This window comes from Microtus ochrogaster, unplaced genomic scaffold (assembly GCF_000317375.1).
Source record: "Microtus ochrogaster isolate Prairie Vole_2 unplaced genomic scaffold, MicOch1.0 UNK25, whole genome shotgun sequence".
In the NCBI taxonomy this organism is placed as follows: Eukaryota; Metazoa; Chordata; class Mammalia; order Rodentia; family Cricetidae; genus Microtus; species Microtus ochrogaster.
The window spans coordinates 1,173,843-1,190,536 of NW_004949123.1; the positions used below are offsets into that span (position 1 = coordinate 1,173,843).

Here is a 16,694-nt window from a genome sequence, read left to right on the forward strand (position 1 = left end):
AACAAATGTCATTCAGACTTTACTGGGGATGAGACAGGGCTCAGTTGCTCACTCTGAGGACCAGGGCCAGCACACAGGCAGGTCTGATCTCTCAGGCCTTACTGGGGATCCTGGGGTCTGGTACATTCCTCCAAGCAGCAAGGAGGAAGGGCTGGATGCAGGGCAGGGCAAAGGAATAGGAGCAGGAGACTGATGCAGAAATGGGGAGGCCAAGGATCCAGAGGCTTGCCTGAAGGAAGGGCTTGTAAGAAGAAATGGAGGAATTGGGAGTAAAAAGTAGACAGAAACAATATTTGGTGGGGACACACAGCCATGGCCAAGAGCCAGAGCCAGCAGGGTGGTCATGAATATTCCCAGAGGTCTGGGTTTTATAGTCCTATTTTGGGTTCCAATAGGCCAGCGATACATAGAATGGTTTGTAGATAAAGCGGCTGCTTTTCATGTAGTCAGATATCTTCTTCAGGCCCTGCAGGGGAGGAGAAGGCAGAAATTCAGGATCTGTAGCCCCACTGGGTGCACAGGTTTTCCTCTAACAACCCAAGCACAGCATGAGCTGCCCAGGTGCCCAGCGCTGGTAAGGGAAGCTTCGACTTCCAGCAGGGAAGGAGAAACCGAACACTGCTGTCAGCTGTGTGTCCATCTGCAGTTGTGGGGCAGATAAAGAGGGAGCGATCCACAAAATCCCATGGAACAGCATCTGCTCTGCCTTCAACAGGAGGGACACACTCAGAGGCCAAGTGCTTCCCTCCAGCTCACACAGCTGGAAAGACCGCGGTCTATAACCCTGTCTGAGCGGGAGGACCTCTGCATCTTCCCTGCACCTTCCATCCAGGCTCTTTTGGCTCACTCCCCAAGCAGGATATCCCTTGTCAGTCTCTGTTTATATAAATACTCCTTCCCCCTCCCCCGCCCCTGCACCCTGCCACTTTTCTTTTTTTCTTTTTTCTAGCAGGCTCCTTCTTGCCTGTTATTCCACATGGAGGGAAGACGAAGAAAGGCAAAGGCACCAGTAACATGCCTGTGTAGTTTGGAAGAGAACAAAGAAGACCCAGTACCTCAGCAAATCCTGACTTAATGAGAGTAGGGATGCCTGAGCCAGTAAGGAGAGAATGGAGTGACCTCGGTCATTCTCTTGAAGTAGGAAAATCCAAACGTTAAAACCTGGCAGTCGAATGCATACTCAGTGTGTCCATCCTACTGTCCCCAGCCCCACTAGAGAAGGACCGCAGAGTGTACGGTGCCGTGTGTCATCTTCCCAGCACACAGTCTACATAAGCTGTGAAGAATTCAGGCTGCCTGTACCCGAGTGAGCAGGCTTCACTGGCCTTGAACTGCAGCCTCCCACATTCTCCCACTGTGCTGTACAGCCAGTTCTTCCACAGTCTCCAGAGCTGAGCAGCCTGATGGACACTAACAAAACACATCGCTATCGCTTGTTGGGCAGTGAGAACAGAAAAAAAGATCCCATGCGAAGATTCCCAGTGGACTACAGCCTAGTTCCCCCAAATCTCTAGTAAAGTGGGGTCTGTGGCTATCACATGTACCTCCTAGTCAGGCACATCTGCCACTCAGCATCCCTGGGTGGCGATGCATCCTCCCAAGTACCACGGAGATGAAAACAGTGCCACATATAGAGACACCAGAGAAGGTGAAAGAAAATGACAGCAAAATCCCCTTTCACAGTAAAGCATCAAGCTGTTGCTGAGAAGAAAGACGAAGGGAAAGAAACAGGATACCTAAACACTGAACAATTCACGATATCAGCCTCCAACAGCAGCAACCTGTCCGCGCAGCAGGGCACCAGCTGTAGCCCTGGGTCCCAGGGCTTCCCCAGTCAAGGATCTGATCGGGCAACGAGTTGGACAGGCCAGACATGCAGACTGCGTCTTGGCACTGCACATCAGTCCTGCCGTATTTCCCACTCTGAATGGCATTTGCTATACACTGCTGACATGTCCTGAAACGCCATAGGCCTCGGGCTGGAAAATCCAGGCTCCATGGCAACCATGACTTCTTTCCTTTGGCATCAGTGAGATCTACTGTCCTCTGTCCTTGGAAGCTAGACGCACATACGGAAACAAACACAACCTCCTCCAATGGCACTGGTTCCCTGAGAAAAGACAGCCTCTACAGTTAGCTGTCTTAACAGTCCACCGGAGCTGATATTTCTACACTACATGTAGGCTGTGGATAAATTTCAAGCAGTAGATCTAAGGACTCAACACAGTTCAGTGCTCAACAAATGCCAACTATTCTTCATTTCCATTCCAAGGAGTAGAAAGGTGGTGGTGGTGTAAAGAAAATGCCCCCCCCAAGGGAGTGGCACTATTAGGAAGGTGGACTTTTTGGAGCAGGGCGGTCTTACTGGAAATCTGAAGCATGCTTTGACATCAGACAAGGGGAGGCAGTTTTGAGTTTGCCCAGCTCTTTTTCGGTCTTGCTTTGGTCCAGTATTTCCTCCTATGCTCCCGTCCCTGTGTTTTAAAATGGTAATGTATATCCTGTGCCATTACACATTGGAATCGTGTGATCTGTTTTCTGACTTTGATTTTATAGGAGATTAAAGTTAAGAGATTGTATGACTCTCAGAAGAGAGTCTGAATTTTAGACTTTTAAATGAAGACTTTTGAAGTCAGACTGAACGTATTTTTTGCATTATGATATATGGCTACTAGCCTTTGGGGGCCAGGAAGTGGAAAGTACTGGTTTGGGAAAAAAAAAAAAAAAACCTCCAAAAGGCAGTGGCACTATTAGAAGGTGTGGCCTGTTTGGAGTAGGTGAGGTGGGGTTGGAGGCAGTGTGTCCCTGTGCAGGTCAGTTTGGAGGTTTTCTTTGCTCAAGATACTGCCTAGTGTGTCAGACCACTTCTGGTTGCCTTCAGATCAAGAGTAGAATTCTGAACTACTTCAACACTAAGTCTGCATGAACGCCACCATACTCCCAGCCATTATGCCCCCCCCGCCATGATGATAATGGACTAAACCTCTAAATAAGCCACCAAGAATTAAATGTTGTTCTTACAAGAGTTGCCATGGTCACGGTGTCTTTTCACAGCAATACAAACCCTAACTAAGACAAAAGAGCATCCAGGAGAGGGAAAGGGAAATGGGACGCCCACTGGAAAGCAAGATCAGAGCATCACCTCAAAGCGGGCCATGTAGTCGTTCAGGTTTGGGAAGGCATCCAGGGAGTGGGGCTGAAATATACGGTGCTGGTCAAGAATATCATAGAGGAGGAAATCCACATAGGTGATCTGCAGGAAGCCAAGGGTAAATGTGCTGGAATTTGATGCCTGGGAAGAACAGCAATTCCTCCTTCCCTCCTCCCTCCCTCTCTTTACCTTGTCCCCTGCACACCATGGCCGCTTGCCCAGGAACTCAGAGTAGAGCTTCATCTTCTCAGGGATGGTCTTCAAGAACTCTGGCTTCTGCTTCTCCTGAGACAGAAAACGGCTGTCACCACCCTTAGGATCAGGCTCCCAGCAGAGAGCTTGGGCTCCCAGAACCGTGCAAGAGAAGAGCCACCTTCCCAACAACGGGCCAGGTCTGTGCCTGGGCTTCCAGTTAATGCATCACTATTTTATTGGTGGCAGAATTCACGTCAGAGGTGATGGAAAGTCAGACAGGAATTTCACTGTCCCTGAAATCTGAAGTCCACACCAGGTGCTGTGAGCGACACCCAGGGCCTCCTGGGTATCCGGCATGTCCTGGGCTCGGAGATCCAGTGGAACCACAGACACAAAGGACATAAAGAGAAGATAGTTACACTAGGTTGGGGGTTGTGGGGCCATGAGAACACATCACACGAGTGAGGAGCTTGCATCAGTGTTGAGCAGTGACTAATACTGAAAGGAAGAAGGTTAAGCGGTCCTCTGGCTGACCCTGAGCGGCCATTATGAAGATGTCCTGGTTTCTATTGATACCTAAGGCAAAACTATGGGGAAATAGATGTGTGAGACCAGTGTGCATATATGACCTACTTGCATCATTTGGGGATACACTGCTGTCTGTTGGTGTGGGGGGTCCAATATTGATGTCAGGGGTCTTTCTCAATCACTGTCATCCACCTTATTTTTTGAGACAGAGCCTCTCATTGAATCTGGAGCTTACAGACTGGCTGGACTCATTGGCCAGCAAGCCCCCAGAAATCCTCCTGTTTCTCCCCCAAACCACTATGATTATGATTTATTTATTATGATTATGATATTATGTGGTACTAAGGATCCACAAGTAATTTTAACCACCAGGGCATCCTCATATCCTCCAACTTTATCCTGAAGACTTTATAAACACTGGGTAAGATGAACATGGAATCGGCAAAGGACAGACATGGCGCAGATTTACAACTACATAATGGACTTAGATCCACTGTTCACCTGCAGAATCTCAACCATCCCTCGCATGGTTACTCTAGTAATAATAGTTTCACAATATCGATGTGCTATCTCGCTAAGTTATGAGGGTCATTCTCCTGGTAAGAGCGGAGAGCTTGGAGAATCAGTAACAGTTCATCCACTGAAGGAGGAGGCTGCAGATCTGAATGCAAGCCTTTCATTCCTGCTGCCAACCCTGCCCGCTCCACCAGGGGCAACTCACAAAGTCAGGGTTGTAGCAGAGTCTGATGAGCTGCATGCGGTTGTCCATGACCTGGTTCTCCACAATGTCCACACGAATCTTTTCTTCCTCTGTCTCCCCACCTGCAAAACACACAGCACAGACTCACCCTCAGCATCCCGCACCAGACAAGACAAGGAGGTTGTCCCCCATGTCCACCCTGCAGCCAGCCCCACTCACACAGGTTGTGCTTGCGGGCAAGGTAGCGCAGGATGGCGTTGCTCTGAGTGATCTTGTGGGACCCGTCAATTAAGTAGGGCAGCTGGAGAGACAAGCAGGGACAGTCAGGTGGGATATGAGGTCCCAGCCTCACTTCCCTGGGTTAGGACAGACATGTGGCCATGTGGCCTGGCATTCAGTGTGGCCAGCATGGGAAGTCCTCCATGAAAACACTGCACACTGAATGGAAGAGCTGGGACACAGCCCATCCAATTGTGCAACCACCAGGAATGGGAGCAGGAGAGCAGAAGCTCTGACCCCAAACCCCCTCAGCCAGACAAGGAGATGAGGTGAGGACGCCATGCCTTCCCCAAACCTCCCTTCCCTGCACCTACATTGGGAAAGTCCAGGCCCAGCTTGAATTTCTCATTCAGCCACTGGCTTTGGTCACAATCAGGAGCTGTAGTGAGAATGAGAAAAGAAGTCAGCCAGTGCCCACCCTACTCCTGCTATTGGACCAGGAGCAAGAACCCCTGAGGTGGGCAGATGGGGGTGTCTGAAACCTCCTACAGAGTCACTGTCCAATATGGAGGAGAGGGATATAAACAAGTGATAATAAGAAGAACCTGGACCCAATAGGACCCCAATTCTGCACCCAGTCTGGTTATAAATACAGATGGACCAGGAGCTCCATTCTTGGTGATCTACATGAAAAGCCTAACTCAGCCCCCAAAGAGGTTTCTGGAAGCAACAGGCTCTAGCTACAACGGTATGAGGGCTGCAGTCTGAGGAATAAGGGGCTAGGTATGAGTTGGTGGGCATCACCGGGCAAGAGGGAAACAGGAGACTGACCAGGAAGGTGTCATTACCGTCTCCCATTTTGTATTTCTTCTCCTCATAACTTGAGTCTGTGTATTCCAGGAGCATGCGGATGGATTGTGTCAGCTGGGAGAGAAGATCATAAACAGAGGTGAGAAATTGTGGGGCCCTTACTGTATGACTTCATCTTCTCCAATAGAGACCATACACTGCACAAATACAGACACCGTGCAGTGTGCATATACACGCACATGTGCACCGTTACACACACACACACAAACACACACACACAGCCTCCCTAGCGTGCATGCTCCTGAGCTCTAAGAACCACGGGCAGAAGACCCTAGAGGGAGAGAGAGTGCCAAGGAGTACCCTTCTGCTAGAAAGGCCCCCCGCTGTTATGAACTTCCTGCTTTAGGTCCCAGTCCCCTCGCTTACACCACGGACATTCCAATATCCTAGGATCATAGGCATAGTGCTGGCGGTAGCCTTCTCAAACTAGCTTTAACGGGGTTGATCTGGGCCTTTGGACAAACTGTGAGATTACGCAGACTCCCAAAGAGAAGGAGGAGGGACAAAGCAGCAGGTCCCGCCCCACTCTGCACCAATCCCAGTTCGGCATTCTTCTTCCTCTCTTGTGTAGCCAGAGCTACAGATCTTGACCCGGAAGGCAAGAAAGTCACACCCTCTCCGAGAGAGGAGGGATTAAGATCCTCAGCAGCCTCTGCCCCAAGATTCTGTCCTGTGCACCCTAAAAGCAAAATCTGCTCTCTTGCCCCAAACCCTCTTAGCAACTACCGCCATCGCCACCTGCTGGATGCTCCGGAAACTGGCACTTTCCTTGGAGACTGGCCAGATAGTTAAAGAACAAGGATGTTCTTCCTTTGCTTGGCAGAGCTCAGTTTTCATACTCTGATTGTGGGAATCTGTCATTCTGGTAGGCTCGACTCTCAGTTTAAGCACAAAAAGACGCGCCCCCAATTTGAAACCTTAATCTGGCACGTATCCTCGAAGAAAGGGCTCTGTCAGTTGGTTGCACAACTACCAATTGTTCACACAGACTCCAGTGACAGGAATAGTTGGTGACCTGGAAACAACCCCAGGGAAGGGACAAACAGAAGAATAAACGGTCTCTGTATTTTCCTTTAGGAGATTTGGGAACCCAGTCCTTCTGGTCATCAATCATAAATTAATCAGTGTTTTGGCCTTGTTTATAAATTTAATTTCAAGTACACAGAGAGTCAACCTGAGGAAAGTCACAGCCATGGGCAACAGTCAGATATCAGAACCAGCACAGTGCAAAGAAGCAAAGAGCTCACAGGTCTGGGGGGTGATAGAGTGGGAGAGCATGTGTTCCAAGAAGCTTGCTGTCAAGGGACAACAGGATGCTGTCCACTCAGGGGCCTGGAACACTCTGACAGGACACTAGAAGTTCAAAGCTAGACCCTCATCTGTGCGGATCCCTGATTCTGGATCTTGCCCAGGCTCCTGACACATGAGTGTCTGGATATGACAGGGTAGCTCAAATGGCCTTTCAAGTTACCCTGGGGTAAGTAAGGGTCCTGGGGTAACCTTCATAAGGACAATGTCCTACCAACAGCAGGGTTCCACCCGTCTGCTTTCTCCCTTGATGGAAAGAGACTCTTTCAAAATCAAGAGGCTTGCAATTTTAGTGGACCAGAGGGTGACATCACCTTGTTTACAGAAACTTATCAGAAACAATGAAAAACAAATGAGGGAGTGGAGACTAAAATGGGTTTGCAGGTCAAAGGACAAGGCCTGTGCTCTGCACAAAGTGCATTGTGGGATTAAGTCACCCTTTACTAGATCCAGGATCTGAAGCCAACATTTCCACATAGGTTTGCCCTCGGGAGGGTGGATGTGCAGGAGGGTGCAGGAAACAGGCAGAGGCTGGCTTCAGTCTGTGAAATGAGGGAAGCCACACGCTTCGCAGGTCTCAGTGAGGTGCAGGGGACAGGCAGAGGCTGGCTTCAGTCTGTGAAATGAGGGAAGCCACAAGCTTCACAGGTCTCAGTGAGGGTGCAGGCTCAGAGACCACGCCCCTGGAGCTGGCAATGCCTGTGGCAAATGCTGCTTTAACGTTAGAACTCGTCCACCTGCCCACTTCAGGTTCCTGCAATGCCCAAGCTCAGAAAATAACCTGAGGCCTTAAGGACAATGTCCAGTGTCAAGATTGCTCAGAAGACAATCTGATATGGGACAGAAGAAAATCAAAAATTAAAGGACTATTTTATTGCCACTAATTTCATAATCTTTTGGTTCTATTTTGACTCTTTAAAACTTTTCCTAAGGTATAAAAATTATCTCAAATTTATAAGATTAACAAGGAAAGAAGATGGGCAGCTACTGAGGAGGACTCCACCATTGACCACCACAGCCCTTGTATGCACACACGCATACACACACACACACACATACACATGCACACACACAGTGAAGTGAGTGATTTGGCTAGCATATTGTCATTTTGATGCAAGCTAGAGTCATAAGAAAAGGACTCTCAATTCAGAGAATGCCTTCATGAGATTTGCCTATAGGCAAGTCTGCAACGCATTTGCTTGATTAATAATTGGTGTGGGTGTGCCCAACTTACTGTGGTTGGTACCACCTCCTGGGAAGATGGTAAGCACTACTCCTCCACAGCTACTGCTCCAGTTGCTATGTCCAGGTTTCTGTCTTGAGTTCCTGCCGTGATGCCCTACACCGTAGTATGGAAGTATAAGCCAAATAAGCCTTTCTCCAAAACCAAGATGCTTTTGGTCATGGTGGTTTATCGTGGAACTAGAAACTAAGTAAAACAATGAGTGGGCTGAAATAGCCTTGTACTTTTGATTCATAATTCCCTAGTAATTAGTGATGCTGAACAAATTTTACATGCTTACTGGCTGTTCATCTATAATATCTTGATAAATGTCTACTCGGGTCTATTGTCCACATTGAAATCCAATGATTTTTCTAATGTTGTAACTGTTTGTGAATAACGTTTTTGAGACACATTAATTTTCCCGTGCTTTATTGTTTTTGTTGTTCTTAGGGTTTTGTTGTTTGGTTGGTTGGTTAGTTGGTTGTTTGATTAGTTGGTTTTATTTCAGAAGGGGTCTCTCTACATAGCAACGGCTGTACTGGGACTCATTAAATAGTCTATGGTGATATTTTGTTTGTGATTTAACTGATAAAACTTGCCTGAAAATCAGAGTACAGAGCTAAACCATTACTTAGCCAGAGAGGCCAAACCTTTTATCCCACCACTCAGAAAACAGAGGCAGACAGATCTCTGGGAGTTTAAGGCCACCTTAGGATACACTAGGTTGATCCAAGCTCAAACAGAAACAGAGGCAGACCGTGGTGGCCCATACCATCAATCCCAGAACTAGGAAAGTGAAGACAGGAAGGGATATGGCTGGGTGGAGAAAGGATTATAAGGTGGGAGGATATAAGAGCTCAGGGAATTCATTCTGAGGATTCATAGAGACAGGATCACTCCTTTGGTCAGAGGATTTAGTAGAGGTAAGAACTAGTGGCTGGCTGCTCTGCTTCTCTGATCTTTCAGCATTAACCCCTATATCTGACTCTGGGTTTTTATGATTAAGACCAATTAGTACTCATCCTGCAGTATGTTGATTCTGTGAGACAATGGTCTGTACCCTGTCACCTGTATTTTAATAAAATGCTCATTGGGCAGTAGCCAGGCAGGAAGTAGAGGTGGATCAACCAGAGCAGGAGAATTCTGGGAAGAGGAAAGACTCAGTCTGCAGTTGTCACCCAGACGTAGAGGACACGGATGAGAATGCCTCACTGATGAAAGGTACCAAGCCATGTGGCTAACACAGACAAGAATTATGGGCTAATAGAAGTTATAAGAGTTAATAAGTAGCCTAAGCTACTAGGCCAACCAGATTTTAATTAATGTAGGCCTCTGTGGGTTTCTTTGAGACTGAACAGTTGTGGGACCAGGCAAGAGAGAAACTCCTATCAACATGTTGATAGAGGTTTCTGTCCCGCCCTGTCCCACAGTTGTTCAGTCCCAAAGAAAAACACACAGGTTTATATTAATTATAAACTATTTTGGCCTATTGTTGCAGATTATTACTAACTACCTCTTACAACTCAGTTTAACTTATAATTCTTACGATGTTTAGCCTTATGGCTTGGTACCTTTTCTCAGTAAGGCATTCGCACCTTGCTTCCTCTTCCTCCGGGTAAGGACTGTGTCTCTGCCTTTCCTGTTCCCAGAATTCTCCTAGTCTACTTGCCCCATCTATTCTTCCTACCTGTCTACTGGCTAATCAGTGTCTTATTAAACCAACACTAGTGACAGATCTTTACAGTGTACAAAGCATTATCCCACAGCAGTAGACCAGGCTGGCCTCAAACTCACAGAGACCCTCCTACCTCTACCTCTGGAGCACAGGATTAGAGACTTGCACCTCCCTGGACAATGCTTTATTGTTGCTTCTCCATTCTGACTGCAGAGGGAAGAGCTACACTGGAGAGACCATGGCCTGCAAGGCCTCAGTACTGGCTCCACCTGGGGAGCCTTTGCCAGCCGCTATTCCAGACCCAGGGAGACTGTAGCACAGTGCAGCATTCTCCCCACTGACCTTATCACAGTCACTCCTGGCCTCATTCCATCCTCTGCCACCTTTCTTCTTTGTCTCTTAGTTACAATTTAACAAATGTTGGCTACCAGATTCACGAACATTTCACTTCTATCAACTTTTATCTTCCGACCTTTATCTTTTAACTTCTTTTTTTAAAATATGTATTTATTTATTATGTATACAATATTCTGTCTGTATGTATGCATGCAGGCCAGAAGAGGACACCAGACCTCATTACAGATGGTTGTGAGCCACCATGTGGTTGCTGGAAATTGAACTCAGGACCTTTGGAAGAGCAGGCAGTGCTCTTAACCTCCGAGCCATCTCTCCAGCCCCCCGACCTTTATCTTTTGATTCCTCGTTTCTTCCTGCAATCCTGTACTTGCTGTTTTCTTAACTGCAGCAGGCAGTGTGTAGGAAGACACCACCCATCAGGGCCCTCATCCAGAGGTGCTGTCTGGTACAGGGAGGTCATGGGCACTGCCTGACAAAGGCCAGGATCTATGACGCAGCCACTGGCATAGGAACCTGCTCGATACATGCTCCTGCAGTATGCCCAAGTCCTTCATGGGTGGCTTGATACAAAATGCCCACAGCTTTGTGACCATCTGCTGTGGCGCTGGGGCCCAGCACCCTAGTCCGGCCCCTCCCCAGCCATGCTCATCCTCAGGCAGCTGCAGCCTCTTAGTGAGCTGCTGAGCTGAGAGAGCTCTGACTCGGACTCCAGCACCACTGCAGGGACGTGCTGCTGTGAGCCTCTGGATAAGGTGTTTCTATTCAGAGCTCTAAGCCCTGCTGCTGGGTGCATGGACTGGCCAGACTTCTCTGGAGATGACCCATTCATATTCCACATTTCCCAAACATCAATCACGTGACGAGCCCTGCCAGTCACACCAAAGATAGAACAGTCCTAAGAAAGAAACCTCTTCTGTGAGAATCCAGGTGGAGGAACATAGGGACATGGACTAGGGACATCAGTGATCTTAAATGGCCCACAGTTCCTGCATCCCATCACCCAGGCCATCCTGTGGAGAACAAAATGAAGCCCTCCCCAACAGTCAGTCCTGGGAATCACGGCCAATGACACAGAACAAACGTGGATCAGACTGGACTGGGGCTCAGGCAGGGCTCAGTTGCTCACTCTGAGGACCAGGGCCAGCACACAGGCAGATCTGGTTTCTCAGGCCATACTGTGGGTTCTGGAGTCAGATAAATTCCTCTAAGCAGAGGGCTGTCATGATACAGGACATATGAGGAATAAAAGGTGAAAATGATGAAGAAATAGAGAACCCAAGGACCAGAGAAATGAAAATCTAGGATGAGGGAAGGCCAGGGAAGAAGACATGGAGGAAAGGTAAATGGACAGGAGGGGAAACCGGTCTGGGGAAAAGGACCAGGCTGTCCCTAAGGGCCAGAACCAGCAGGGTGACTATGAATATGGTTCCAGGCTTTCCAGTTCTGTTTTGGGTTCTAAAGGTTGTCTTTGCAAAGATTGGTCTAGGGAGGAAGCAGCTGATCTTTCTGTGTGTGAGCAGCACACAGAGGCTAAGGACCTCCCTCCTCCTCACACAGCTGGACAGGAACAGTCTATACCCTGTCTACAAGGGAGGGCTCAGATCGTCCATCCTGGCTCTCTCAGTTCACTCTCCAAGAAGGAAATTTCTTCTCCCTCTTGCCTGTATTTCCATGGAGGAGGGACCAAGCAGGGCAAAGGCATCAGTAACATGCCAGCATACCTTGGAAAAGAGCAAAGACCTCACCCGGTACCTCAGCAAACCCTGACTTAATGAGGATGGGGATAGGTGAACCAGCACGGAGATAACGGGGTGGCCTTGGTCATTCCCCTGATGCAGAAGATCTAAACTTTGAACCCTGGTGGAGGAATGTATAGTCATTGTTCCACCCTATTGTCTCCAGCCCCGCTAGTGAAGACCCTACAGAGAGACACTGTGATGTGCGCCATCTTTCCAACTGAGTGCCCAGATACGCTAGGAATAGATCATTGCTCCTGGGCTGCCTGTCCCCAAGAGGCCTGGAACTGCAGTCTCCCACACTGTCCTCCTGCACTGTGCAGACAGTTTGTACAGTGCGTACAGATTGCTCACATAATCACCAGGTGAGCAGCCTGGATCAGTGTGATGAGAAGAAGGGGCTGAGAAAGTACCTCATCCTCGGGATGCCCACTGCATAAATAAGGGACAAGGAAGAAACAAGATGTAGTGACTGTCATTTGCCGCAGGACCCAGCACCACTGGAGGCTGCATTCACCCTCCATACCTGTCCAATGACACTGGCATTGCTGTCCCCGATATAGGTTGCTGAAATGACCAACTTCTTTTAGTAGATGGAAGACTTGAACACAGGCGCAGCCTTCAATAAAGGTCAATAGTTCTCCATTTCCATTCCAAGGAAGGGGAAGGGAAAGACTCTTCAGAGTGAAGGAGGATCAGTGAGAGACTGCTTCAAAATGGGCATGAAGTCCTTCGCATTTGGGAATGTATCCAGGCACTCAAATACACAGTGCTGGTCAAAGGTATTACAGGTGAGGAAATCCACATAGTTCCTCTGCAAAAAGCTGAGGGTGCAGGTGCTGAAAATTGGGAAACATGGAAACCTCCTCAGCCTCACCTCTCTCGCCTTTCCCTCATCCCCTGCAAACCACTGGTTTGTAGAACGTTGTCTTCTCAGGGATGCTCTCTAAGGACTCTGGCTTCCATTTCTTCTGCAGCACAATGTCTTTATCCTGAGACATGTATCTCAGAGGGGGACTCCCACACAGCGGGGGCTCCCTCCCAGACCCTGGATTAGGCCCAAACCGCACACAAACACCTGTTTTCACAGCGAGATTCTTTATTAAGCAGGGAAGAAAAGTTAAGGTGGCTGCTTTTTGACTCTGGCAGAGAAACAGCAGTAAATGATCTTGCAGGTGTAATTTAAGAAGAGAAAAACAGAAGGTCTGTGTTAGAATGGGCTAGGCTGCGGTTGTATATTTTAATGGGCATGGTAATTAGGTAAATGAAAGGGGAGGGGTTGATTGCTGGATGTTGGTAATCAGCCTCAGGAATGGGTCTAGCCCAAGAAAATGTCCAAATAAGGAAACAGACCTTGATGTGATCTATGGTTTACAAGAGAGAGGGAAGGGAAAGGACAAAGCTTGCTAGCACCTTGTTTGCCAACCTGGGCCTGCTAGAGCCCTTCATGGTGTCCGGGGATGTACTTATAGCATCCCCATGATCAGGCTGCAGTTAGGTAGCAGCCCAACAGGATACAACTATACAACTCTGCTCTTCCAACCTCCCCAGTCCCTAGTCCCCCACCCTCACCACTAGTCCCTACCATCATTGTCAGGACCACTGTGCATCAGAACCAAGATGCCTGTGGGCACCTGTCTCTGAACTCACAGTAGGCAGAAGCAAATAAGCAAACAACTGAAAATACCCAGAAAAGAGTCAGTATTCTGCCTACTGGTGGTGTGGGGTGAGGGTTTGCTTTGGTACAGTTTCCAAAGAGATGACATGAATTTAAGAGGACAAAGGAAACAGGAAGAGGATCAAAGGCCTTTGGCCTACTGAGTTGTCTATTGGGAAAATCTGTTTATCTCTGCAGGTATCAAGAACACAGCTCGGAGAGGCCACTCGGGAAAAGAGTGTCCCTCCCAGCCCCCATTTCCTAGTCTCATAGTGTGAGGGTCTGTCCTGCTGAAGCGGCAACCCTTTAAGGCAACTGCAGGACAAGGTTCGTGGCAGAACCAGCAGCTGGAACTGGAGCAGTCTGAGCTCTGTCTGTACTGTCAGGAGCTGGAGCCCCACTGTGGAGAGTCTGGACTGGATCTTAAGACTTAGGAGCCATGACTGGGCTTTTTCACTTGGCAGTGGTGGGGTTCCTCTGTCGGCAGTTTCAACGCCAGACAGTGAGTCACACTGAGAGGCTCGTGGGGCGAACTGGTCTTAGCTTGGGCTTGTCCTTCTAGCTCCTCTAACTTAAATTAATCCCTTTATATTAATCTACGTTTTGTTATATATTGTTACCTCTCTTTCAACTTGCACCTCCTGCTTCCTCTCCACCTTTCTTTCTCCCAGAGTCCTCTCTGTCCCTGGAATTCCCACCTAACCTTTTCCAGCCTTGCTATTGGCCATTCAGTTCTTTATTAAACCAATCACAGTGACACATCTTCACACAGCATTCAACCAATTAGACTCATTTGTTCTTTTTGTCATTAGGTTTTATTGTTAGGAACAGACACGTTTGGGGGATTGGGCAGCTTCTCTACAGTCCCCATGGGAATTCCATGGAAACGTGAACCAAAGTTCAAGTTGAAGTTTATCCTACAGGTAAAATGGAGTCTGAAGTCACAATGGCTGTATTTAGGCCAAGTGCTTTTGTCCACTCTTCATTGCCATGTGACCCAGCAATGCCAGTTCTGGGTATGTAGCTGGTATTTCAAAGGCACCAACAACCCCACCTTTAAAATGGTTGACAAATAAATCTGTATGTGTGTGCAATGGCCTTTAACAACAGAGAAACTGCAGGCTTTAGAACAGCTAGTACAGGAGCAACTAGATGCTCAGCATATTGAAGAATCAACCAGGCCTGTAATTCTCCTGTATTTATTGTTAAAATGAAATCTAGAAAATGAAGAATGGTAACAGATCTAAGAGCTGTCAAAAAGGTGTGTCAGCCAATGGGCTCTCTACAGTCTGGAATGTCTTTGTTTTCTCTTATTGCCTAAAGGATGGCCTCTTACAGCTAGTGATTTAAAAGATTGTTTCTTCACTATGCATTTACTAGAGAAAGAGAGAAAAATTGCAAATCAGAAAAACATGGGAGTCAGTGGCGTAACTCAGTCAAGTTGGATGGAGGGCAACGCTGTAAGTCTCTGTGCGATTGGAATCTTCAGCTTACCTCTGCATGATCCAGAAAGTCCCATTTCTTTCTCTCCAGATCCTGTCCACTCAGAGAATCTCTAAGAAACACAAGGTGCCACAAAGCCCAGTTCCATATTCTTGGCATCTACGGCAGCTCCTCCCCTGAAGTTGCCAGCAGCCCAAGTCTCTCCCTAAGCATTCAGCTTTTCCCCATACTTGGGTACAAACTCAGCATGGGCCAGACATAGCATCACCTCTCACCTACATGGTATAGGAGCTCCCTGCTTTAGTTCAGGAGTGAGACTTCTCCAGCCTCAATCTCTGGTACTGAAGAACTCACCCGAGGTTCCTTTGCTCAATTAAATCTGTTCTTTTACTTTTTCAGTTCTGCTTGATCTGGCTTACTGTGTTCTTACTGCAGAGAAACCTTTATTGCACTTACAGAAACGCTAATAGTCTCTGCCAAGTCTTAAGGTAGAGAACCTGTATCCTAGATGAGGGAGTAAATTCACCCTTCTTCTGTGTTGCAATTTTTCAGGCCCTGAGAGATTGACTGGTGCCATGTCCCAAGTGAGCACTATCTTCTCTATGAAATCAAACGCTAAGCTTTTCTTTTTCTACACCGCAGCGGACATAATGAGAAATGGTATCTTGAAATGTATGTAGCATCTGCATATAATTAACTATCACACTATGTGGTACGTGACCTAGAACGGAATCACAATTATGACAACCCTGAGGAAACAATGTAAAACTTGGAGACAATTCTGAAGCCATTTCCGAACCCTCTCAGTACCTCCCCTCCTCCCTTGGGAACCAAGGACATAACAGCTAAACATGCACGTACTGAGATGTTGGAAACTTTCCATCTCCCTGAATAGGGGCACGATAACCCTTAGGTGTTGACTCAGTAACAGATGTTTTGACTTAATCCCTGGGAAGGGGCAAAGTGACTCTCAGAAGTTTCCCTTTACCTCATCTGATCTGGCAACCACTCTCCAGCCAATTATTGGTAATAGCCCTTTTGAATAAGCCAATCATAATAGTTAAAGAACAGCACCCAGACACCCTTTTTTTCTGTGGTTTTTCCCTTTAAAAGCAGACTGTACCAGCCATTCAGGGTCTTTCCTAGCCTCCCAAATGCTGGAAGAACCTGACATGACAGAACTAATAAAATCCTCATGCTTTTACATCAGCTGTGGTGGTGAGAGACAGTCTCTGGGAGACGACTCCTCCGTGGTGTTTGGACTCTAGGGTCCAACAACAAGTGTGGACTGCATCAGATCCATCATTCAAATTTCTCCAGGAAATGACTAAGCAACAGGTATAAAATTAATAAACACTTTTATTCAGGGAGATTCACAGACTTTGCTTCCTCAGGTGGAATCTTCTTTGAGCAATAATTTACCAAGAGGACAGGCAAACATTCCAAATCGTTATGAAATGATGAGAGTAAGCTGGGCGTGGTGATGCACACCTTTGATCCCAGTATTTGGGAGGCAGAGGTGGGTGGATCTGAGTTCAAGGTCAGCCTGGTCTACAAAGTGAGTTCCAGGACACAGTAAAACATACAAGAAAGGAAGAAAGAAAGAGAGAGAGAGAGAGAGAGAGAGAGA

General features: G+C 47.6%; 1 protein-coding gene across 1 annotated transcript; it reads right to left on the reverse strand.

Moving 5' to 3' along the window:
- Nucleotides 1-6,138, reverse strand: LOC101985295 (glutathione S-transferase Mu 1-like). Its single transcript, XM_005367870.3, has 8 exons — nucleotides 6,030-6,138; nucleotides 5,642-5,717; nucleotides 5,168-5,232; nucleotides 4,794-4,875; nucleotides 4,596-4,696; nucleotides 3,341-3,436; nucleotides 3,143-3,253; nucleotides 1-466 (listed from the first exon to the last, which is right to left on the reverse strand). Exons 1-8 carry the CDS (start codon nucleotides 6,063-6,065, stop codon nucleotides 377-379), a joined length of 657 nt encoding a protein of 218 aa, XP_005367927.1. The 5' UTR covers nucleotides 6,066-6,138; the 3' UTR covers nucleotides 1-376.
- Between the last annotated feature and the right edge of the window lie 10,556 nt (nucleotides 6,139-16,694).